Below are 26,080 nucleotides of genomic sequence, written 5' to 3'. Positions count from 1 at the left end.
ACGCCGAGGGCATTGATATTGGCACATTAAAAAAGTCAATGTGTACTAATTTTAAGTGTATTTTCAATCTCGTAATTTTATGTATTTAAAGTAAAAAATAATAATTGCATATGATCCTCAGATAATAGAATTACATGAAAATATTTGGAGCCATGGACCATGGTCCCATGGTTATTTAATCACGACTCACCATGTACGTGAAAATAGGTAGACAAAGGACTTGACCGTCACAATGTTTTGGTTATTAGCTTGTAAGCTGAAATTTTTGTACACGACAATGTTGTGTTATTTACTTATTTATACCACATGTTTCAAAGTGTCTATATAAGGTAGCGCACGTGACACCACCTAATTTAAACCTCATACTTAAAGGGGAAGAACTCCATTTTTGTAACTCTTTCTCTCGGATAAAATGGTGTCCATCAATCAGAAGTACTTCAAAGATCATGTGATCGTTTTCCACAGAGGATAGTGCTATATACCCTCATTGTTACCTCCCACATGTCCTTGTTAATGTTTTATCATTGATATTCTTCAATTTAATCGATCTGATAGTCGAAAATTGAGATAAGTGTGTGAGAAGTGAAAATTGGTGTGTGGATAGCACACTACCCTTCCCAAATCCATATCATCATTTGACTACAAAAATCATGGTCATCAACCACTTTTCTAGAATTCAATAGTTAATTGGTTTTAACATATTTGGACCGAGCCAAATTGGTTAGAACGGTGTGTTATTTTCTCTGCATGTAAGTTCAAATCTCCATCTCCAAATATAGATGAATTCAATGTACAATATTATTTACGGATGAAAAATAGTTAATCGGTTTTATATTTGTTAATGTGGTCTATCTTGTTTAAGAATCGTTTAGAGTGGTTAGTATGAGAGTGACATGATCACTTATGAGAAGAAGCAACTTTCCATATGATTCATAAAATCACTTAAACATCACTCCCACAAGTGATTTTAGAAGTGCCAGAGTCATTTCCAAACGGACTTTAAATATGTCATCTAAAGAGTATTACAAAAGACTAATGATTTTCGTAATGGAATATGAGTGGAGTAATTGTGTTAAGACGTGTATAACACCACTCGTTTTAGAAAGGACATTACGGCTCCTTTCTTGGAAGCAAGAACTCTTATGTTCTACTTCTTGCAAACTACAATCTGACATGTATGCAGAAATAACTCATCAAAAACACACAAAAGACAAATTACTTCACACAAATTTTTAGGATGTAAAACTTCTTACTTCCAAGTTCCTAAGAGAAGAAGCGTGGTAGTATCCTTTCACATACCATAACCAAAAGTACAAGTCGTGCACTTGTTTTAGGCCCACTTTAATATCCACCCGTCCAACACCATATTGTTCATGGGCCAGGCCCAAAATTCAACCTCAACCCTCTCTCTCATTGACCAAAAAAAAAAACAAACAACGAAGAAACCCTCCTTTGTTTCCCTCCTGAGGTTTTAGGTCCAAAAGTTCATAGCTGCAAAACAAAACAGAGATGGGGAAGAAGAAAAGCAAAGATGGCGATGGCGGCCGACCGAGAACCGAAAGCGAGCACTCCCCCTCCACCATCTTCGTCTCCAATCTCCCCTTTTCTTTCACCAAATCTCAGGTGCTCTTTCTTGTACCCCCACACCCCCAGTTTTGCATTTTTCTTTCTTCCTTTACTGAAATCGAATCACTCGAATTAGCTAAATTGTTGAATTACAATCTGTTCATACGATTTCTGTTCTAACTGGTGTTAAATTTTAATTTTCTGCTTTGTTTCGTAATGCAAATTTCTTTAATTTGTTTGTTTTTCTTTTGAATTTCAGCTGGAAGAGACGTTCAGCGACATTGGACCGATTAGGCGGTGCTTTTTGGTTATGAAGAAGGGTAAGCCGAAAATGTTGCAAAAAATGGAACTTTACTATTTGATTTTTAGTTCTGACACTGGTGTTTTTCGGAGAACTTTTGCTTGTTTCCTGTTGTCTTGTTAATATCTAATTTTTGTAAAGGGCGAGCCAGAGCCCTAAAAGAAACCAAATTAACTAACAGCATATGTACCCCCCGGGGGGGGGGGGGCGGGGTGGTGTGCTTCTAATGCTTTTGGATAAGTTTTCTGCATCCCATGATTAGATTTGTGTGGCCTTGTTGGAATGGTAATTATCTGCCCGTGTTGTATCAAAGCCACACCATCTGCAGAATATACTTCAAGGCAATGAATAGGGCTCAGAGCTTAAGTTTGATTACTTGACAAACCCCCAATGTAGTAGCACACCCCAAAGTATGATTAGATTTTGCCGTGTTGAATCACCACAACACCATTTTCAGAAAGCAATCCTCCCTTGCTAAAACAAGGTTTTAGAACTGACAACATGTCCACCCTATATAACCACGTGTAGTGTTTGTTAGCACTTCAAAGGAAAAGTTACCCAAAAATGGAAAGGAGATTCTCGTACTCATTGGAGATCACTCTCACTATATTCATAGCGGACCCCATCTCCGTGCTCAGAACAGTGTAAATTGAGCCTTATTCAAGTTGGAGAGGGAGATTAGAGGGTCTGCCACCTATTAACATCTCTTCACATACACCCTTCGTGTAGATGTTATGCCGGGAGGTTTTTGTCCTAGAATTAATTGCAGCTAGAAATTTTCCTTAGCTTGAGGTGATATTTGAGTGTTAACTTTATAGGTATGCCCTAGCACTGGAACTTTACTTACTTTAAGAAGGGCATTATATTCAAATGCTCTTTAGGAAAGAAGAGTCTTAGCCGATCAGTTGTATGGGGAGCTTCCTCCTAAGCAGCTTTGACCCTTGCCTATACGTAAGGATCACAGTGAGTGGCCAACAATAATATAGGAACCTCCATGAGCACAAAGAGCAATTCCTCCCTCATATTGAACTAAACAACATAACAGTAAATTACCTCGACAAAAAAAAAAATGGAAACCTCTCTTCAACCGCAATTATCAGGTAAAGTAAAATCACTTTGGGTATGAGGTACAAGCATGCTTTAAACAAAAACAACATGAAACAAGTGAAAGAAGTGATCGAAAAATTATTAGTAAAGTGTGTGTCTTATAAATTATTTGCTATGAGGGATTGTGGAAATGATTGAACACAACAAGAAGAAGGTTGATCAATAACTTGTTTCAAAATGAGATTTCATGTGTCATATGATTTTCATTTCCTTATATTGGTTATCAACAGATTTTTTATTATTTATTTCGTGGATTTAACCTGGTTTTTAACAGTTAAGTCAAAATGTTTCTAATTCATCTCATTACATTGTTTACAGGGTCAACTGAGCACCGTGGTTTTGGTTTTGTTCAATTGTAAGTCAAGTTCATTGTTTTTCCCATATTATGGATCATTTTTTTTATTGTTATGTTTCCCAAGTTAGGCTAGTTTTTTTACTTTGAATTAGAAAATCATGATGGCCACTGGTATTATTCCTATTCACCTATAAGTGGTAGGTCTTAGGTCTGATTACCGTAGATGGTGAGTTCAATACCACATTATTATTTTTTTCTGTTGTCAACAATACCATGATATGATGACGTGCGCATTGTGTGGCCTAGCACAAATCCCCCTACCCCTTAGTATAAAATGTTGTTTGAAAAAAATCATGAAGAACAAGATAAAATTTTTTGTTTTGAAATTTCTTGACATGTTTTTGGGGACTAAAGGGTTTATTCAGGAGTTTTACTTAGGAGATATTGCAGGAGATATTGCAGCAATATGAGCCTATAAAATTGGGTTTGTGGTTGCAACTTTTGAACATTTTTGTTTGTATTTTGCATCGATTTGTAGTGCTGTCATAGAAGATGCTAATCGTGCTGTTGAGCTAAAGAATGGTTTGTCCATTGGAGGTCGAAAAATTGCAGCTAAACATGCCATGCATCGTGCTCCACTTGAACAACGAAGGCCAAAGACTAATCAAGGTTCGTATGTACAATTAAACTGAAGGGCACATGAATTGAAAATATCTTATGGTCTGCTTGGTAATGTTTTTGTTTGTAATTAAAAATACAGAAGGAAAAGGTAGAAGAAAGTGATAAGAAAGAAAGATGATAGAGTTGACGAAGAGGGGACTAAAATACAGAGACTTCTTTAGTAAACAAAAACTGAAAACACCTTTAAATTAATTTCCTTGTGTGTTCTCCTTCCTCTCTTCTTCACTGCTCACATCTCCCCTTCATTTCTCATTTCTTTTGCATCTTTCCTCTGTTTCCAACAGGTTTTTAATAGTCTTAGCTACTTCTTCTGCAAATTTGGTTTGTTTTCTTACTACCTTTTGGTCTTAGGAATTGACGTGGATGAGACCGTGAAAACAGAAAATGACAAGGATAGTGAAAATCCCCAAGGGGAAAAGGATGCTTCAAAATCTCAGGAAAGAGGTAAATAATCTTAACATTTGAATCCTGCTATTGTAATCACCAAAAAAAAAAAAAAATTAGCTATTGTAGATTTCACTCATTTTGCTTAGCTATTTGTAGTTGTTACTTTGGAAAAAAATACAAAGAAACCCGTGAAGACTAGAAAAACAGCAGCACTGAGTAATGATCAAGTGGCAAAAGTGGGTGGTTCAGAAAAGCAGAGGTAGGTAATTTTGAGATAAGAAAGTCAATTGATAGCATCAGTTTCCAGAAATGTGTTCTGATGTACTTAATCTCTTGTTGTTGTGTAGGGTTGCTAGAACTGTCATATTTGGTGGTCTTCTTAATGCTGGTATGGCAGAAGATGTTCATCGCAGAGCTAGGGAGATTGGGGACGTATGTTCCATCACTTATCCTCTTCCCAAAGAAGAGCTTGAACAACATGGTAAGGGAATTTTCTTTCGTTTTGTTTCTTCCCCTGCCACTACCACCTGCAAGTTTCTTTTAATTTTCAAATTAAATGGGGTTAGTTGGTTTAATATTTTGAGTTGAAACATGAAAATTCTTTTCCTTTGTCATTTTTTTTATTAGCCATTGTCGCTGGTGGGTTAGTTGGTTTAATATTATGAGGTGCAAACTGTTTGATTTTGTCAGTGTTTTCTTTGGCTATTGTTGCTGGAAGTTGTTGTTATGGAGAATATTACTAGCCATTCCTGTAAATTTTTGACTTCGTATATTATGCTGTTCCCAATTTATTGGCATTGCATTCATGTAAACAATTGTTGGTAGTTCTACAACCGTATGTACGTCACACACAAACCTCTGAGACAAGATTCTTTTTACTGTCTCTCTTTTAATTCATTGGAATGCATGAAGCATGGACAAGCACATGGAAAGTTGCAATATATATATGCTGCATGTGTAATTTGTGTGACATACTCAATGAATTTCTTCATATCCATATGGAGGCTAAACACTAGGATTTCCCAGTTAATGTAGAACACGAGAAACATAGGAAAACTCATGCAGACTGAAGAATAAAATATGATTGTTTTGAACCAAAAGGAAAGATGGTCAACAAGCATAACGGAATTCTAGGATGATAAAATAAAGGGTTTTTATCACAAATGGTCCTTTATGTTTTGGCAACTCATCAGTTTGGTCCTTTATGTTTCAGACTCATCAGTTTGGTCCTTCATCTATTGCTTTAGTCATCAAAATTGACCCTTCCGTCTACTACCATTAAAAAGTCTGCTGGGTGCTGATATGGCATTTGTCTGGGGCCCACAAAACAAATTAAGACAGATAAAACCAAAATAATATTTTTTTTTAATAAAAACTATGGTAAAAATTAAAAAAAAATTAAAACGTTGTGCTTCTGAGGGGAAGAACCTGATGGAGACATCCATCCCTCATTCATCACAATTCCATGGTCTATTGATTCATTCTTCTGTTGATAAAAGACTGCATGTTTTTTTGACCTTTTGTATATTAACACTGGGTCATACTAGCAATCTAGCATGCGAGAAAGAGACCATCTATAGTTTTCTGTTAATTGGTTAGGTGTCCATGATTTTGCTTTTGCTGGAGAAACGCTTGTCCGTAAGCAGAAATTATAATGCTTTGTTTGGCTTTTTCTGAATTAAGGAAAAATAGAAAAAGGAAGCCACCTCACTCTCCCTCTCTGCAAACCACCAACCACACCATTCCTAACCCAGATTTCGCCCCTTCCCCAACCAATATACCCCATGTATTGAGAAAGCCTTCATTTATTAGGACATTAGAATCGCCCAGATTGACCCGCTCTCCCTATCCCTCTCTGGCTCTCTTGCCGTCGCCCCCTCCCACCCAGTCAGATTTCCCCGTCCCCAACCCACTCCTTCCTCTTCATTTAAATCTTTTTCAGTTTTCAAAATTTTAAGGTATTTTTTAAATTCTATACTATTTTTGAAAATTGATTTTTATTTTATTTTTTATATTGAATACATGTGGCATCACATGATTGATTTTGTGGGTCCCATGCCAATGCCACATCAGCACGCTAACAGACCTTTTAATGGAAGTACTTGGCAGGGACAATTTTGATGATCAAAGCAATAGATGAAGGACTAGACTGATGAGTTTGAAACATAAAGGACCAAAGTGATGAGTTGCCAAAACATAAGGGACCATATGCGATAAAAACCTTAAAATAAAGGGATTATTGGGAATATGAAGACATGCTTATATTCATATGGAAAATGATGCATTTGAGGCGTTGATCTTGTCCCCGCTCCCTCTGTCATGCTTCTCTCACTCCCTCTGTCATGCTTCTCTTAAACATGCTATTCATCAATGTCCTAGATTCCCTTTTCATTTGTCTTTGCCTTTGATTCCTTTTTATTTCTTCATCTTTTATAAAAGCCTCAACATAATATAAGTTTTAAAGAGTACCACAATTGTCCTCCTTTGTTTTCAGTCTATGTCTGACTTTTCTGTCTCACACTCTCCTTTGCATATGACATTTAAATTACAAAATGGATTGGCTCTCTTGATAAACTAACGTTTTAAGTATCCATCATTAAGTATAATTTGCAATTCGGATGACTCGATTTAAATTTACATAATCAATACTCACATGATAGTTGCAACAAACTACTCTAGGGAAACACTTGATACTTTTAGTTTGGCTGTTGTAGTTGATTACATGCTTTCCTAATTGGAATTTGAAACTTCAATGTTACTAGACAGACAAAAGTTGTCGTGTGCACTCATTTAAAAGTAAATTTGTCTTCACCATATGTGGTGGTTTTTCAGGTCTTGTGCAAGATGGATGCAAAATGGATGCTTCATCTGTACTTTATAACAGTGTCAGATCAGCTCATGCTTCTGTTTCTATGTTACACCAAAAAGAAATAAAAGGCGGCATTGTTTGGGCACGTCAGTTGGGTGGGGAGGTAAATTATACGTGTACTGCTTACTACAATTTCAAGCTGAATTGATCTAGCTTAGACATTCCTTAATTGAATTTGAACCAATTCATGGAGTTTCATTGCTTCATTGTTTCAATGCAATTTTGGCTTTGGATTCTTCCCAGTTCAAATTTAGTTCTATTTGAGCTTGGCTATGGTTCAGTGAAAAATAAAAAAGATGACGCAAGAATGTAATATGTTTTTTAGCATTATCTGTTAGGGAACTGCAGGGATCAGAAATAAAAACAAGTATACATTATACTAACGTTGATAGGCTCTTAACTTTGCAGGCCATGGAAGGACCAAACCAGCATTTAGATTTATAAAAGATAAAATCCGGATTTTTTTTTTGTTATTCAAATTAGTCATTTACGTAGCATTATGGGTTGTTACGTTAGTGATGTTATTTTTGTTATTCATGTTATTGGTGGTGGTGCTATTTTATTGCTTCTAAACAGCTGGATTCTTTTTGTTTGTTCAGGGTTCCAAGACTCAGAAGTGGAAGCTCATTGTTAGAAATCTTCCTTTCAAGGTTTTTTGCTCACTGTATCTTCATATGACATTTTGTTCGTAGGAGAACTTAAACTGATTGTTTTCTTACCCAAACGCAGGCCAAAGAGAATGAAATAAAAGACATGTTTTCATCAGCAGGGTTTGTATGGGATGTTTTTATTCCCCATAATCCTAACACAGGGTATATTACCATCATCCAGTATTGTTTTTCTCAATGAAATATCATGTTCTCTATTTCTTCATCCCTGTTTATATTCCTTGTTTGCAGGTTATCTAAAGGTTTTGCATTTGTCAAATTCACAGGCAAACAGGATGCGGAAAATGTACATTGAGATTCATGCTTTACTTTTGGAGTACATAATTAAACTGTGGGTTCTTGTGCTGAGTTACGTGAGCTAACATTTTTCCTTTGCTTTCTCAGGCAATAAAAAAGCTAAATGGACAAATGCTTCATAAAAGATCCATAGCTGTTGACTGGGCTGTTTCAAAGAAGATATATGGTAGTGGCAATAATGCCCTTGCTTCAGCAGATGGTACTTGTTATATTGCTGTAACTTCTTTCTCATTTAGCAACTTTTGTCCTACTGTTTCGTGTAGAATCTTGGAGTAATAATCAATAGTATCTGAGTAATCAACTGACATTTTGTGTTTTTGTTCTTTGTGAAACAGAATGATGATGATAAGATGATTCACAGAGTGTCTGATTAATAAAATGCATTTAATTGTTCATAATGTTCTAAAAGATGCCTTTACACTCCTGATTTTGAGTTACTTTGTGATATTCGAAATCTTTTTTATGTTGAACGATTTTATTGATAAATATGTACTTTATTTTTAGTATTTGCTTCTACATTTTTATGATGTTAAAGCTCTCATTTTACAGGACAAGAGGATGAAAGAAATGGGGAAAGTGACAGTAGCAGTGATGATTTTGAGGATGATGCTGGGGATGTCGGTAAAAAATCCCACCACCATGATGGAGCAGACAATGCTCTAGATGACAACACCATAGAGAAAAAGGACGTCCCTACTGAAATTAATTTTGAAGAGGAAGCAGACATTGCAAGGAAAGTTCTAAAAAACTTCATCACACCCTCTGGTATAGCAACTCCTGATGATGATTCCACACTGCCCAAAAGGAATAAGGAGTCATCTATTGATATGTCTGTTGACAAGCCTAAGAAATTGTCTTCTGAGACTACAAAAGCATCAGAGATTGATAAGCCTGGAAAGAAAAGCAAAACCACGGCATCAAATCTTATCGATGAATCTGTTGATGAGCCTAATAGGCCGAAGAAAATGTCTTCTGAGATTACAAAAGCATCAGAGTTTGATAAGCCTGGAAATAAAAGCAAAACCACGGCATCAAATCTTATTGATGAATCTGTTGATGAGCCTAATAACTCATCTCTTGAGACTGCAAAAGCATCAGACGTTACTGAGCCTGGAAAGTTAAGTACAAGCACGGTACCAAATCTTGAACAGGCAGACGAAGTAGAAGATTTGCATAGAACAATTTTCATAAGCAATCTTCCTTTTGAGATCACTAATGAAGATGTCAAACAAAGGTTTTCTACCTTTGGGAAAGTTGACTCTTTTGTCCCAGTCCTTCATCCAGTCACCAAGTATGTTTTATTTGTAGTTTGATATGATTCCTCCTGCATCCTTTTATGTTTGAAACTACTTCTGATATCATGTTGTGGCAGGCGACCCAAAGGATCTGGCTTTCTCAGGTTCAAAACAAAAGATGGAGCCAGTTCTGCCGTTTCAGCTGGGAATGCGGAATCTGGCTCGGGAATTACTCTGAAAGGTAGACAATTAACAGTGTTGCAGGCTTTGGATAAAAAGTCAGCTCATGATAAGGAATTAAATGTGGCCAAGAAAGAGGACCTAGACCACCGCAATCTCTATCTAGCAAAGGTTATTTCTTCTACAAGCCTCCTCCCCCCTTCCTTCTTTATTTTGATTCTACAGTGTTTTGTGTGTGGTGATTATTTGAACGGATTGTCCTGAACGGCTGGCATTTTCTTTCCTCAAAATTAACAGGAAGGTCTTGTTCTTGAGGGAACTCCAGCTGCAAAAGGGGTTTCAGCTAGTGATATGTTGAAACGCCAAATGTAAGTTTTGCTTATATTTTTGTTCGCTTGCATATTGCTTATGCATACTTTGTCCATTGGATGCTTGGAGCACAGTTCAATTGGTTCTCACCTGATTGTCTCCGGACAAAATCTCTGATTAAATTAATACAATCTTTTGTAATATCATTATCCATTCTTGGTCCTTGTAGTAATGTATTTACGTTTTAGTTACTGACTTTATAGATTTTTTTTCTTCTTAAAAACCATTTGTATGGGTTTTCTCCTGTTTTATAGTTCTCAGCCTGTATTTAACTTTTTTACATGAATTATAAACCTGGTAAAACTTCCACAAGCTTTAAAAAATCTGGTAATTTGTCAAGAAGTAACATCAGACTCCATAGCTTTTAACAGCGAATGCTGATTATTCTGTTGCTACTTCATGATGTTTCACATTCCTTTGGGTCAGGTTTTAATGATTTTCTGAAACCATGCAGGGCGGAGAGAAGCAAGATGTCGAAGCTTCAATCTCCAAATTTTCACGTTTCCCAGACGAGAATAGTTATAAAAAATTTGCCAAAGTCCATGAATGAAAAGGAACTAAAAAGACTTTGTATTGATGCAGTTACCTCACGAGCTACAAAACAAAAACCTGTTATTCGCCAGGTTAATTAGTAGTTAACTTTTGTCTCTATTTGTTACGGTTTTTTCGTTTATTACATTTTAAGAAACTTTCCCTTATTTATATTTGGCATTGAGCATGCAGATAAAGTTCTTGGAGGATGTGAAGAAAGGAAAGCTAAACACAAAGAATCACTCTCGTGGAGCTGCTTTTGTTGAGTTTACAGAGCATCAGCATGCACTTGTGGCCCTCAGAGTTCTGAATAACAATCCTGGTAAGTTACTTCTTCAGCGGAATTGCATAATTCACGTTGACATAAGACACCGGTGATAGTAAATCTTTATACCGGAGTCTCAGTTCCAGTCCTTTTATGTTGGGGAATAGATATCGAATGCATTGAATCCATTGTGTTGTAAATTAATGTGATGCAACTTGTAGGAACTTTTGGTCCTGATCATCGCCCAATTGTGGAGTTTGCACTGGATAATGTCCAGAAATTGAAATTACGAAATGCTAAGATTCAAGGGCAGCAGAATGCAGCTCGTCGTAATCCAGGTGTACAGCAAAAGGATGGCTCAAATAGACCAGATGCTGATCCAAGCAAGAAGTTCAACAAACGGAAACAAAGTGTTGACGAGCAAAGTCTGGATGAATCAGTACCAAATAAAGAAGATGAAGAGGAAAACAGGGTTGGTGATGGAACTGCCACTGACCAACTGAGAGCTCCTAAGAGGCAGAAACAGGGTCCGTTCGGAAAGGAAAAGAAGATCTCATCAACAAAAGTATCAGGAGGCTCAACAGAGAATTCGGAAAGCTCAAAACATGAACCAAACAATCATCAAGATGGCGCAAAGCCTGGTGGTCGTGGGAGATCATTCGGACGTGAATCCATGGCCATTGATGCACAAAAATCAAAATCCGTGGGAAAGGCAAATGTACAACCTCAAAAGAGGAAGCTGCAAGCGCAGAAAGAAGTAGAGGGCGGAGAGAATGAAACGAGGAGAAAAAGGCCAAAGAAAAATAAAGACCCATTAGGGCGGGACGTTGTGGATAAACTCGACCTGCTGATCGAACAATATAGATCCAAGCACTCACAACGGAGCTCCGCCCAAACGGATGGCGAAAAGCAAGGTTCCAAGAAGCTTAGAAAATGGTTCCAATCATAATTTTTCGTTGATGTTGTAGAATTCCATGATGATAAATCTCTCAAGAGAGTAAACCGTAAAACCAATTGCTGGATATACGGTTGCTATAAATTTTGCTCAGTGTTTAAATTTTGACAATACTGGTTAGCATGAAATTTACATTTTTCTACTTTTAGGTATTTGATTACAGATTTTAACGGAAATTACGTGCTTTCCGATTCTGTATGTGTAAGTAAGCGCCAGAAAAAGTTAAGGAGTGAAATGATTCTTTTACCGACATTTTAGTAAACAAAACACTACGGTGCTACCAAACAGACCCTGATCAGTTTACCTTATCAGTTTATCATGCCAACTGTTCAGCTGCTAGGGTTTGACAACTTGCTGTCTACCACTACCTAGTGCAACAAACAACTCCTAGTGGGAAACCAAGAAAACAGGGCATAAGGCTGCATGTAGGGATGGATACCGCGGTTGTTCTCTCCGTTAAATCCTAATGGTTTCGGTTAATCGTTTGTACATGTATGCCCTCGATAATATTACATTTTAGAATTAAAAAAAAATCATAGTTTAACAAATGCAGTCCTCATGTGTACAATTACGGAGAGAAAAGACATGAAACACGAACAACTTCAAATAATTAAGAGTGTTTGACCATGCAATTAAAGTTTTACGCTCAATCAAACATAAGCATATGAGTATTGCTTGTAAGGAAAATAGGGGCACTAATGCATGCAAAGAGCCAAATTCCCCTTTTTGTTTTGTCCAAAGAGGCACACTTTCATAGGCAAAAAAGGGACCAAACCAAGGATCCTATGTTCCCCTACTTTTTGACTCCAACAAAGTTAATTAACCAAGTTAGGAATAACCACTCCTAATTGACATCAGATATCAATGACATGACTTGCTAACTATTTCAATTTGTTTTCTATTTCTCGACCTTATTAGATGAGTTGTTATAAACATAGAGGTGTGATATCCACACACCTATTTTTACTTCTCACACATCTTTCTAATTTTCGGTCGTCGGATTGTATGAATTGAAGAATATTAACGAATATAAATTAACAAAGGGTATGTAAGAAGTAAAAAGAGATATGTGAATAGCACACCCCTAAACATAATTATATAATTTTTTTTTAGGGTTTGTGTGGTAAAAATCACATCAATCGTATCAATAATGTACAAGTCACAAGTTTGTTTTAAAAAGCATAATACTGTCATTATTAAGCTTCTATCCAGAAAAAAATGAGTTAGAAGCTTATTATTGATGAAATTATCTTGTTGTAAGCAAGTTTTTCTCGTGAAAATTCGAAATTATTGATCAGAGAAACGTTAAGAAGTTTTATTATTAATATCTTTTTGTTCTTTCTTATGGCAGACGCAGCCATGGATTTTTGCAGTTTTGGTACTAGAGTCGAGATGCCACCTCTACCCTGTCCCATGTGTTTCCTTGAGAACCACAAGCACTATAACGTAAGATTGGCTTTTGGAGGGAAACAGAACCATTGGATACTAATCTTGAATTAAATTTGGCTTTTGGAGGGAGAATTTATTTTTTGAGATGAGGTTTTCCTTCCTCTTTGTGGAACTAGAGAACGAGTCGGGACATTACGTATCATAATAAAAGTAGAAAAACATTAAAAATTGTATTGTATCTACTTAATGTACTCGACTCATATTTCAGGTACATGACAAAATGTCTCTATTTGTGCGAAAGAAACATTTTCATTATTTTCCCAGCAATTAAGGACATGTTTCATGGGGTATTTTTCTTTTTTAGTACAATGATATATTTTACATTAAGATGGATAGTTCGGCTAAACTATATAATGGACAACCTAATATAGTATCAAATTCGTTATCCACAAGATTTGAACCTAAAATCGTTCACTTACAATTAAAGAAGAATATTACTAGACCATTATAGTACCTTGCATATTTTTTTTTTTTCGCGAAAGAAACATCTTCATGATTTCCCCTGTAATGACGGACATATCATAGATACTTTTTTTTTTTAGTACAACGATATATTTTAACTAAGGAGAAGTTACACAATGAGTAATCTAATTTAGTATTGAATTCGTCATCTATGAAATTCGAGCCTCTGACTTACGAATGAAGAGGAAGTGACATTATGTGGTACTTCTAAAATATCCCAAAATTATTGTTTCGTTCCAATTTCCAGCATGCAGCCATTAGCAGAACGCAGATGGGTTGTGTCCTCCAGTTCAGTCCATATCGCACACATTGCGCTCCATTCATTTTTTTGCCCAAACGCATTTTGTTGTATTTTTCCTTCAAGTTAAGACCTTCAACTTTTGCTGCTTCCTTCCAACAGATTTCGGACTGGTTTGGTATTGATGTGCTTTGAAAAAAAGCTGTTTCTGCTGTGCTGTGATAATAAACGGCTGTGAAATAAAGCTATAGAGTATTTGGTTAACTTTTATATAAAAATGCTTTTGAAAAAAAAAACAGTATTATAGTATTTGGTAAACTTATATGTAAAATAGATGTGAAAAAAAGGTCGGTTTTTCAAAGCTGGGTTTTGCAGCTTCTTGTTTTTGGCTTTTTTTCATCAAAAAATGTGAAAAAAAGCTGAAGCTGAATGTTTACCAAACACAAAAAAACTCCCAGCATTTTTTGATACCAATTTTTTTCAGAATCACCTCAGTACCAAACCAGCCTTCTGCCTCCATTTTTTTACTTGTTTTTTCATGTTAAATTTCAACTTTTGAGCCAAATGTCACTGTGAATCTCTACAGTAGTAAATGTCATTCCAGACAAAATGAAGTGACCAAATTTCAATCTTCCACTCTCCCATTATTTCCCATAGTTTAGATTTCTCTCTCTCTCTCTCTCTCTCTCTCTAGGAAGTGGGAAGAAGAAGAATGGGGGCTAATAGCTCAGCTTTGAGCTGGGTTCTGCTCTGCTGCTGCATAGTGTGGTCTTCTGTGTATGTTGAGCAGACAGAGTGCAATGTTGTGTTTGATAGGAAGGCTCTTGTCATTGATGGGCAGAGGAGACTTCTCTTCTCTGGCTCCATTCACTATCCCAGAAGTACTCCTGAGGTACCATTTTGTCCCCATCTAAATTAAAGCCCACTTTTTAAAATTTTTTTTTTATAAATGTTAAACTATTTTTCTGACCAAATGTGATTTCTTTTGCATACTTTTGATGATCGTATTGCTAATTGGACATGATAAGTGAAATGCAGATGTGGGAAGGTCTTATACAGAAGGCCAAAGATGGTGGCTTGGATGCCATTGACACCTATGTCTTCTGGAATCTTCATGAACCTTCTCCTGGCAATGTATTCATTGTTTTTATTTCACTCAATTTCTTACATTACTCTGAATTTTGTGCACATTATCCCTTTCTCTGTTTGATACCTTGTTCTTACAATTTTTGGGTTGTAGTATAATTTTGAGGGGAGGAACGATTTGGTTCGGTTCATAAAGACGGTTCACAAGGCAGGGCTCTATGTTCATCTTCGGATTGGTCCTTATATTTGTTCAGAATGGAATTTTGGGTAATGATCATTTTTTCTCAGCAGTTTTTCGTTTCGTCGACGAATTTCTTTTTGAATGTTTCTATTTTCTTTAGGGGGTTTCCAGTTTGGCTGAAGTTTGTTCCAGGCATTAGCTTCAGAACAGATAATGAGCCTTTTAAGGTCTGTGTTTTTTTTACGAAGGAAGGATATGTAATTTGAAAACTTGAAGTTTTCGGTCAATTGTGTGAATTAATCAATGATTAATGTTTTGCTTATTTTTGGTGTTGCAGTCAGCAATGCAAAAATTTACACAGAAAGTTGTCCAGTTGATGAAGAACGAAAAGTTGTTTGAGTCACAAGGTGGCCCCATTATCCTTTCTCAGGTAACTTCTGCTACTATTTTTTACTGCTGTATAACATTTCAATCAGCTTAATTTTGAGCACATCTATGTACTAGGTTACCACTTGACACTGTTTTCGGTTTGGATAGATGAGCACACTGATGATACGTAACACTAATTGTATTTGGATTAATTTACTTTTTGTTCAGATTGAGAACGAATACGAGCCAGAAAGCAAGGCGTTTGGGGCTTCTGGTTATGCATACATGACCTGGGCTGCAAAGATGGCTGTTGGAATGGGTACCGGGGTCCCATGGGTCATGTGCAAGGAAGATGATGCCCCTGACCCAGTGGTAAGCGAAATGTCCTTGCACCCACTCTATGCATACTTCTCTGAACAAGTCAATAAGTCACATTCAGTTATCTTTCCAATCTCCTTTATTTACCCATAAAACTCTATTTTCTACTAGGAAATTTAAGCATCCCACGAGTTGCATTTATATTAGCCAATTATGGCTAATTAACCACTGGCAACGAAGTTAATCTATGCTTAAGTTAGAGTTGCTAACAAGTCTAATTTATTTTGGATTGTTTGAATGCTGCTGACAGATAAACACTTGCAATGGTTTTTATTGCGATTATTTTTCTCCCAACAAACCATACAAACCCACAATGTGGACTGAAGCTTGGAGTGGCTGGTAAGTTCTATATTGGCCTTTGCTCTCAGAACTGCAGCTTGAGAAGTAGTAGATTTACGTTGTCCTGTCTTCTTAAAGGTTCACAGAATTTGGTGGCCCAATTTACCAGCGGCCTGTTGAAGATTTGGCATTTGCAGTTGCCAGATTCATCCAAAAAGGAGGCTCCTTCATAAATTATTACATGGTCAGTCAATCCCTTTGCCGTCTGTATGCTTTGAGATAGAAGACAAACATTAAAGTACGAAAACTTTTATACAAAACATTCTGCAATCCAAATGATACCTTATTCATGTCAATGTAAATCCGATATATATCGTGCTTTATCATATAGTACATCACTGCCAGAGGTAACTAATCATTGAATGCAGTACCATGGAGGGACCAACTTTGGAAGAACTGCTGGAGGCCCCTTTATAACTACCAGCTATGACTATGATGCTCCCATCGACGAATACGGTGAGAAAATTGAACCCATTCTGTGGTGACTTTCCAAATTCATAATGTTATATTTCTTCCGTAATGTGATCTTTCTTCAGATGTACGTTGTGATGTGTAAATAGTACTAGACTACTAGTTTGCAGTCTTCTAACTCATAACTGATTTATAGGCTTGATCAGGCAACCTAAGTATGGCCACTTAAAGGAACTCCATAAGGCTGTTAAGCTATGTGAGCTAGCTCTGCTGAATGCTGATCCTACTGTCACAACCTTAGGGAGCTACGAACAGGTTTGTCTGCTTCTCTGAGAGCGTGTAAGTAAGAATGTCATTACTCTGAATTTCTGCAGTAGAAATCAGTAGAGTTTCAAAACATCTTATACGTTAGTTAAACAAGTATTCACACATGACAAAATAAGTAAGCTATCTAATGGTCAAGGGGATTCTGTGTTAAATGAGGCCATGCCATATTGGCTACCACCTCCTTTGAGAAACTATGAACTAAGCTTAAGAATATCTCTGGTAGTTTTCAAAAGGAAGTCTTCCTTGAAGATTCGTACAAAATCAATTTCAATCAGATTGATGTTTTGGCAACTTTGAACATATGGAAGTTGATGCTTGTTTCTAACCAGATAGACTCAAATTCCAGGCACATGTATTCTCTTCCAAGTCAGGAGGCTGTGCAGCTTTTCTCTCAAATTTCAATACAAAGTCAGCTGCAAAAGTGACTTTCAATAACATGAACTTTCACCTCCCCCCTTGGTCCATCAGCATCCTTCCAGATTGCAAAAATGTTGCATTCAACACTGCCCGAGTGAGTGACAAACGACACTAACTTTGAATTGCTTCTTTACTGGGTTTTGTTCCACTTTTGGTATAGTGTATTGTATACGCAGAAATGATAATCAGGTAGCCATGCATTCTGTTGCAGGTGAGAGTTCAGACATTCCAAACACAACTTTTGCCCACTAACTCTGAGTTGCACTCGTGGGGAATCTTCAATGAAGATGTTTCTTCAGTGGCTGGTGATACTACAATCACGGTCGTTGGCCTCTTAGATCAACTGAACATTACAAGAGACTCCAGTGATTATTTGTGGTACACAACCAGGTGAGTTTACACTAACATTTATACCCAACATATCTTCCAACATGTATATCCCTTTGTCAAAACTAACTATCAATAACTTGATGCTTATAGTGTTGACATAGATCCATCAGAATCATTTCTACGCGGAGGTCAACATCCCAGTCTAACCGTGCAGTCAGCTGGAGATGCTATGCATGTCTTCATCAATGACCAGCTCTCAGGTAAATTGTTGATAAGCTTGTGCTTAGAGAAGTACACCAGCTAGATATGATCTAATGGAATACCTATTGGAGTCTGATTAAAAGAAGTATATGTTCTATAACGATAGGATCGGCTTCTGGGACTAGGGAACACAGAAGATTCACTTTTACAGGAAATGTCAACCTGCATGCTGGACTGAATAAAATTTCACTTCTCAGTATAGCTGTTGGATTGGCGGTTAGTTCCTTAATTTCCATTTTCGCCAACTGCCAATGCTTTGATGTACAAAAGAAAATTTATCGTTGGCTATTATGTTTCGAATTTCTATATTTTCTTTAAAAAATTGTGATGATTATTGTATACTTTGTTACAATAAGGAATTAGCCATGGAATGTGAGAGACGTATGACTATGAGGGTTTCATCATTGCGATGTAATTGTTCAGAATATGAATCCCACATTGGCGAAAGAAGGGACAAGGCATGTGCTTATAAATAGTTGTGCTACTCCCCATACGTCCAATTGGTTGATGGTGGAACCTCAACTTCTTTAGTAATTAAGAGTCAAAGGGAACATCGGAAGCACCATGAAATTTGGATCGTTCAAACTTGTATTAGTTTTTGAGTTCGTATTTCTAGTCTTGCATCTCTGTAATACGTGTATGGTTTACATACTGCATTATCTATCTTGTGCAATATATTTTTTGATTGGTCTGTGTAAAGCTTGCGTTGTTTTTTAGGTTTTACTTACATTGATCTCTCTCTCTCTCTCTCTCTCTCTGTTTTTAAACCAAATCCAAAGTTGAACTTTTAACTGAACTATTTTCCGCTTGTTGTCGTTGAAGAATAATGGTCCTCACTTTGAGACGCGGAACACAGGAGTGCTGGGACCAGTTGCTCTACATGGACTAGACCATGGAACAAGAGATTTATCTTGGCAGCAATGGTCATATCAGGTCGGTCTTTAATCTCTACTTCCACTTAATTCCAGTGACTCGTGTACTCGAAGAATCCCAACTTATTCTTTTGTTTCTTTATACAGGTTGGGCTAAAAGGTGAAGCCTCGAATCTGGATTCTCCAAATTCCATTTCGGCTGTGGATTGGATGACAGGGTCCTTAGTGGCACAAAAACAACAGCCACTGACATGGTATAAGGTAGGGAAATGTAACTTCCAACGTTGAAGCTTGACCAAATGTTTTACTCTTATTTCATATGGTTCTATCTAAGAACTGAATGTTGGTTGGAGGGTGAATTGGAGTTCGTTGGGCCTCCTACTGCAATGTGGTTTAACAGTTGTTGAATGCGTAGGCATACTTTGATGAACCAAATGGAGATGAGCCCCTGGCTTTGGACATGGGTAGTATGGGGAAGGGCCAAGCATGGATCAACGGGCAGAGCATCGGAAGATACTGGACTATTTACGCTGATGGCGATTGCAGTGCATGCACGTATTCTGGTACATTCAGGCCTAAGAAATGCCAATTTGGTTGTCAGCATCCAACTCAACAATGGTACAAACTTCTTTCACGGTTTAGGGTTCAGTAAATCCATGCAGAAACACATTAAGAACCACTTCAAGAACTGAACTTTAATTCTGTTATGTCTCAGGTACCACGTTCCTCGCTCTTGGCTGAAGCCGTCTAAGAACCTCTTGGTAGTATTTGAGGAGATTGGTGGTGATGTATCAAAGGTCGCTCTTGTGAAAAAATCAGTGACGAGTGTTTGTGCCGAGGTTTCTGAAAATCACCCACACATTACAAATTGGCACACTGAGAGCCATGGCCAAACGGAAGTGCAACAGAAGCCCGAAATTGGCCTACACTGTACAGATGGACACTCCATTTCTGCTATTAAATTTTCAAGCTTTGGAACTCCATCCGGAAGCTGTGGGAAATTTCAGCATGGCACCTGTCACGCTCCAAACTCAAATGCTGTCCTGCAGAAGGTACTTCTCAGATATTGCTCCTAATTTACTGCAGTAAAGAGTCAGAAGTTTTCCAATCAACTCATTGAGATGTCAAAGTTTCAAAGTAATCGAGATTTTGCTGATGTTTTATCTTGACAGGAGTGCCTAGGTAAGCAGAAGTGTTCAGTGACCATATCAAACACCAACTTCGGCGCAGACCCTTGTCCAAGCAAACTAAAAAAGTTATCTGTGGAAGCTGTTTGTTCCCCTATAAGCACTTGAACTGCCATGACCGCTGAACGAAAGAAAAACTGCCAGAACCAAATTCAAGGGTACAAGACCGAACTCGGGAAAAATTTAATGCCGTACGAAAATTAGATTAGGCAGCGGCAGAGCAGTGTTTTAGCAGCAAAATATAGAATGTGACATTGGTGTATGGAAATGTAAAAGTATTTTCTACAGAAGTATGCATGGAATGCTGATGTTTTTCATACAACTGAAGGGAAGCTTCTCAATCACAAAGCTTCCCAGTTGAAGTTTCGATTCAGGTTGAGGATGACAGGAGAAATTCGTATTCAACTTTGACTTTAAGGAAAATGATAAACACGCACACTGGTTTATTGTCAGGATAAGCACCACCATATTTTGACAAATAGTCTTACGACATTTTAGAGATTCTAATTTAATCAACGTCATGTGTATTAACTTTCACATATGGTTAGTGCGCTTATGAGGTGTTAACAACTTTCTCACCCGAACTTTTTTGTTTTACTTTTTCAGTTCTACTTCACATCTTACAATGTTGTTTGATGATTACAACCGTCTACTTTATTGATCAACCTTTAAAGATTAACTCTACAAAAATCAACCAAATAAAATCGTTTAACCATTTGGTCGAAGTTGTCAAAATTTTAGTGTTTAAGTGAGACTTGTCTATTTATTGGATGACTGTTGGATGATCGAATGATTTCAAATTTGATTAATTATTTTCTTACAAAATAGGATGTAAGCCGAAAAGATTATACAAGGAGGTCCAAATGAACAAGTTGCTGAAATGCTACTCCACAATATGGGTATCAAGTAAGTATCAACTCATCTGGTACAAATATATGGTCTACATTTCACAAAAATTTTACGGTGCTATGGAGTAAAGGATGCTTCAATCTTTTTAACTTTTAAATCATAACTTTTAATTAAAATTTAAGAGTTAGAAATTGCGCAGTATTCGATACTCCGAAACACTATAAAAAAAATTCCCGATAACTTCAAGTCCAACCTCACAATTCCGACAGGGGAAGTCAAAACAATTTCATGTAAAAAAAAGTCAACAAAGAAACCCGAGAGTCAATACGTAGAAGCAAAAGTCCTCTCTACTAAAGGAGCTATTATCCTCTCTGCATGCGTCCATGCTATGCCCCTACAATCCAACCCCTCGTACGAAGGAACTATCCCCCCCACGTTTCTTCTTCCGAATTCCAAGTTCCAAATTCCAAATTCTGCGTGTCTGGTTCGGGCGATGAGCTTCTAGAATCTCCGCCATGGCCAAACCCAAAGCTCCGAGACGAACGCTCGACTCCTACACCGTCAAACCCATCAACAAAACCATCAGAGGTACAACACTTCCACTACTCACTACTCAGAATTCAATTCCCCAATTCCAAATATTCAAAATTTGATTCGGATTCTCTGTAAATTTGATTTCTGTGTTTGTGGGGCAGCCGGGGACTGCGTCCTGATGCGGCCGTCGGAGCCGGGGAAGCCGTCATACGTGGCTAAGATCGAGCGCATCGAGGCCGACAGCCGCGGCTCCAACGTCAAGGTCCACGTCCAGTGGTACTATCGGCCGGAGGAGTCGCTCGGCGGCCGGAGGCAGTTTCACGGCTCCAAAGAGGTCTTTCTCTCCGATCACCACGATGTTCAGAGCGCCGACACCATCGAGGCCAAGTGTACGGTCCACACCTTCAAGAGCTACACCAAGCTTGACGCTGTTGGAAACGACGATTTCTTCTGTCGTTTTGAGTATAATTCCTCCACTGGGGCTTTCAATCCCGACCGCGTTGCCGTGTATGTTTGTTCTTCTTTTGCTTCAAATTGGTTGAATTGGAATGGAGATTGAGTTGTCAGTTGTTCAACTTTTCTTGTTATTTGGTGTTTCGTATTGATTTCGTGCTTCAGTTGATATGATTTGGTTGGTTTCTATTGTTTTTAGAGTGCATTGAATATAACAGCAATGAACTTTTGCTCACTCTTCATTGTTACTTCCATCATACATTGTACTAGTCTCTGGAAACTTTAAGAGAATTCGTAAAACTAAGGGCCCGTTTGATAACAATTTTAACTGAAAACTTGTTTGATCTTGAAAACTTAAAACTGCTCAAGGAAGTGCCATAGAAGTGCGCTTTTGAAGCGCAAGAATCAGGCTCTGAAGCGACGGTTACAGGGGCTATGAGACCCGATTAAGCGTAGGAATTAGTACTGGAAGCCCTAGTAGTAAGCATAAACTTTGAAGTGGCCTAAATCTTGTTCATAATTCATGATAACCAAGATGGATGGTCGTCCAAATTTTGAATACTCAAAAAAGTAGCTTTCAGTTATGTTTTTGAAAACTGAAAAAACAGTTACCATGCAAGTTTTCAGCAGGAAAAACAAAATCGAAAACTGAAAACGAAATGGTTGCCAAACGGCCTCTAAAACTAAAAGCTCAAAACTTTTCTTCATTGATTTTAGTTTTATGCATCTTCATTTGGTCCTTCACCTTTAATTCTCAGTTTCCTATCCTTCTGGTTATCAATGTAGCTTGACGTTCAAGATTTCGTTTTCACTTTTTATCTTATATAGGTTGTACTAATATTTGAGTTTGATGAAATCATAACCGAAACATATTTGAGCCTTGAGCTTAAGTGTCCAATATTTTATTAGTTATATAAGTTTCCCACAATTTTTGTTTTTTGCTCATGGCTGTTAAGTTGTCAGCCTTTCTATTTGATCTTTTGCGAACAAGCTCAAGTTGTTGCCACATTGGGTTTTGGAATGACTGATATTGAAATGCCTCTTTTTGGGTTTCTGATGTTACGTGGCAGGTATTGCAAATGTGAGATGCCTTACAACCCTGATGACCTCATGGTTCAGTGTGAAGGTTGTAGTGATTGGTAAGTTAAATGTTTAAGTTATTCAGTTGTTTGTGAACTCCCCACGCTTTTGCCTCACGGAGGGTGGATTGGATTCTTATCATAAAGTTGAAAAGTTGGTCCTTCGTCTGAATATTTCTTTTATCTCTTGGTAGATTTTATTTATCATGTTTTAATTTACACATGCATTCAGTTGCTAACCAGGTGCACACTGAAACTTGACTGTTCCCTTTTACTAGATCTCGAAGACTATGACTTTGTACTTCTTATATGTTTCAGACAGACCTATCTGGAGTGAACCGATTTTTGAAAATCTTCACCTGGTTGATTTAATTATTTTGCACCATCGTTTTTCTGGGGTATAAATTGCCTCTAAATGCTGGAGGGGAAATTGTTGTGAAATTGAAGTGGATGGATGGATTATAAATTTAATTTTAAAGTAACTGTTATTCATACCTTGAGGGGAAATTAGGGGAAGTAATTGGTTAGTTCATGGAACTGTGTTCATACGCTACTACAGGTTAGCATTCAAATATACATAGTTAATGTGCCATACCATCATGTTAGTAATTACGAGGAACTACTTGAATGTGAATCAGCTAGACATTTTGTTTATTTGTGCACCAGACGAAGTCTCAAAGTGTTGCTCCTTCTAAAGAAGTATACCATTTAGAGGAACTATTTTTAGATGGAACGTATCGCTTTACCCTTTTTCGGTATGCATATATCTCTGATATTTGTCCCAAATTCTCAAATGCTAACATGGAATAAGCATGAAGCATACTGACAAGTGTATAACCTTATGCTGGTCTGCCTTGAGCATGTGGTGTGTTGCCGAGCCACTGCTTTCCACAGCTTCTGAGGTTGACACTTGAGGGGCTATTGCTTGAGAATAGTGAAAACAAAGGCATCGAAGCACGGATGCCTAGTCTTTTCTTAAGTGATATGCTTTTTGTCTATTTTCACTTGTACTGTCTTCCCCTTGCCAATCCTTTTATAATACAGATGCAATATTCAATTTACTGCACTTGATTCAGGTTTCATCCTGCTTGTATAGACATGAATATACAGGAAGCCAAAAGACTAGATCACTTCTTCTGTGAAGGCTGCTCTTCCGAGGGTCAAAAGAAATTGCAGAATTCCCATACTGCTTCCAGACACCCTGATACAAAGGTACTTTTCTTTTGTAAGTGTTGGATAAAATTTGAAGTTAGGTTTACCATTATCATTCTTGGTTGCATGTGGAGTTGTGGCCTCAATTTGAATTGCATGTCCTCTGGAAATTGACACGTTATTGGACATGTTTCGGATTTCTTTATCTATTATTAAATGACCCGAAGAACATAGGGACTACTGATGCATATATAGTGTCAGTTTTGAGACCAGATTAAGTTGAATAGAGAGAACAGAAAAGGGTGTTAAAAGAAACCATACATTGAGTAGAAATAAACTTAATACAAATTTCCAGGACTATTGGTTGAAGGCATCATTGGTCAGGCTTCATGAATATCATACAGTAGGCGACGAGGCAATGGCATAAAAAGCAAATATACTTATGTGTTCATTAAATTGTCCGACTTTATATGAATTTTAAAGCGTGCAATTTGTTAAGAGAACGACTAGTATTTGGAAATGTAGGTAATTTAATGGGTTTGTTTGAAGCATGATTTTGTCAAGACTCAAGAAAAAACAACCAAGGCAGTGTTTATGATTGATGGTTGTTGGTCTCTAGCATCTCTTTGAAGCCAATGGCCACAAAGTATTCTTGAATTTGATTCATGTTGTCTTTCAGGTGGATACAAAACGGCGTCGGAGGTGATATTGTATATACAAAGTCAATCTGATAAACTAGAGGTTGTGGCCTTGTGATCATTGGTAGGGCTTAAGCAAGCACGGAGCCGGGGGACATGTCTTGCATCACAAGTTGTGTATCTATGAGTTAATTGGAAGACGAAAACTAGCTTGAAAACCTTTTTATGTGATTAAGTAGATCGTCTATATATTTAAGGTCGAGGACGTGTATGGATGTATGTATGTATGTATGTATGTATGTAGTTATGGAATGTAGAGTTGTGAATATTCCGAACGCATTTATTCCCCTATTGGATCTTCCTGCTTAGGTCTAGCATCGAGAAGTTTGGACACTATATGTTTCAGTGTTCCTGCGTTGCAGAAATCATCTCAAGATACTAAAATACAATCATCAGCCACGGATGATCCGTGTCCAACCAACATGAAAGAAGATAGTGCTCATAAAGAAAACGAAATTTTGTCAACTGGATCACAGCTGTAAAGGTACCACCAGGAAAATGTGTATTACTTATCACGATCTTGCAATCACTGGCAAAGCAATATTTTAAAAGGAAAATTAATAAAAACGGCTTGAAAACTTTGAGTTTTAATGATAAGGACAAAATAAAGGGTAAGGTGAATAGTATCAGGATTGACTTTTTAGTGTAAAAATGTGGTTTTTCGTTAAAGTGAACAGTACCGAAAGCTTTTCGTTAAAGTTCATTTTTTTAAATTACCTACAAGGCTACAACACAAGTCGAGCTTTCTTCTCATAGCCTTTTATCAAGGACACAGACCACAAGAAGCTCAAAATACCACCATCTCAAATTTATATTACAGTCACTTCTAAGGTATTTGACGTTTTTTGTTGAATGAAATATTTAGAGTGCTTATCTGTTTTAGTTGCTTGCCTTTCTCTTGTGAGATTATTCATGCTTTGTTCTTCTAATTGTCTATGTTGTAGGCTGGTACTAGAGACAGAGCTTTGGAGTTTTCAAATCTCTCCTCGCATTAGGAAATAATGGACCCTATATTTTAGTTTTCATTTCATTTTATTTTGTTTCTTTCCTCTGTGCCCTACATCAGAAAATAAGTAAGAGACCAAAAGAGATTGCCACCAACCCCCTTAGCCAAAGACCAGAGTCGATGGCCGAGGATTTGTGATTTTTTCTCTCTAGTGGTTAGTATTTTTTACTTTTTATATTTTATTATACTAAGAGTAAGATGCCACGCGAATTAAGATTTAAAATATACGATACACATAATGCAACTCCTGTACAATGCATGGTCCATGGCCTTTCCACTGCTTTTGAGGGTGAGTG

The 26,080-nt window shown here is 37.3% G+C and overlaps 3 protein-coding genes across 4 annotated transcripts; all 3 read left to right on the top strand.

The window, feature by feature from the left end:
- Positions 1–1,440: 1,440 nt before the first annotated feature.
- LOC103445113 (uncharacterized) lies at positions 1,441–11,848 on the top strand. Its single transcript, XM_008384090.4, has 18 exons — positions 1,441–1,623; positions 1,826–1,886; positions 3,293–3,329; positions 3,808–3,938; positions 4,302–4,394; positions 4,494–4,596; positions 4,685–4,818; positions 7,170–7,309; positions 7,806–7,856; positions 7,936–8,018; positions 8,106–8,160; positions 8,259–8,370; positions 8,721–9,462; positions 9,544–9,757; positions 9,884–9,954; positions 10,410–10,578; positions 10,679–10,808; positions 10,973–11,848. Exons 1-18 carry the CDS (start codon positions 1,510–1,512, stop codon positions 11,698–11,700), a joined length of 3,168 nt encoding a protein of 1,055 aa, XP_008382312.2. The 5' UTR covers positions 1,441–1,509; the 3' UTR covers positions 11,701–11,848.
- A 2,482-nt stretch (positions 11,849–14,330) lies between these two features.
- LOC103445112 (beta-galactosidase 5-like) lies at positions 14,331–20,465 on the top strand. 2 transcript variants are annotated; one of them, XM_008384088.4, is made up of 19 exons: positions 14,331–14,747; positions 14,894–14,989; positions 15,096–15,208; positions 15,283–15,349; positions 15,460–15,552; positions 15,720–15,863; positions 16,120–16,208; positions 16,287–16,392; positions 16,577–16,664; positions 16,816–16,934; positions 17,293–17,457; positions 17,575–17,753; positions 17,844–17,953; positions 18,061–18,170; positions 18,777–18,887; positions 18,974–19,087; positions 19,242–19,444; positions 19,542–19,878; positions 19,999–20,465. In XM_008384088.4, the coding sequence occupies exons 1-19, from the start codon at positions 14,568–14,570 to the stop codon at positions 20,119–20,121; spliced, it is 2,547 nt and encodes an 848-aa protein (XP_008382310.2). In that variant the 5' UTR covers positions 14,331–14,567; the 3' UTR covers positions 20,122–20,465. The 2 variants fall into 2 exon arrangements, with proteins under 2 accessions (XP_008382310.2, XP_070661946.1); XM_070805845.1 differs by having other exon boundaries at positions 14,491–14,747; positions 15,283–15,353; positions 15,464–15,552.
- Positions 20,466–21,114: 649 nt separating this feature from the next.
- Positions 21,115–25,057, top strand: LOC103445111 (chromatin remodeling protein SHL-like). Its single transcript, XM_008384087.4, has 5 exons — positions 21,115–21,450; positions 21,558–21,903; positions 22,920–22,988; positions 24,005–24,140; positions 24,760–25,057. Exons 1-5 carry the CDS (start codon positions 21,378–21,380, stop codon positions 24,784–24,786), a joined length of 651 nt encoding a protein of 216 aa, XP_008382309.1. The 5' UTR covers positions 21,115–21,377; the 3' UTR covers positions 24,787–25,057.
- Positions 25,058–26,080: the final 1,023 nt, after the last annotated feature.

Source organism: Malus domestica, chromosome 10 (assembly GCF_042453785.1).
Source record: "Malus domestica chromosome 10, GDT2T_hap1".
In the NCBI taxonomy this organism is placed as follows: Eukaryota; Viridiplantae; Streptophyta; class Magnoliopsida; order Rosales; family Rosaceae; genus Malus; species Malus domestica.
Note: the sequence above shows the minus strand (reverse complement) of the source record. Positions and strands in the feature narration are given on the sequence as shown.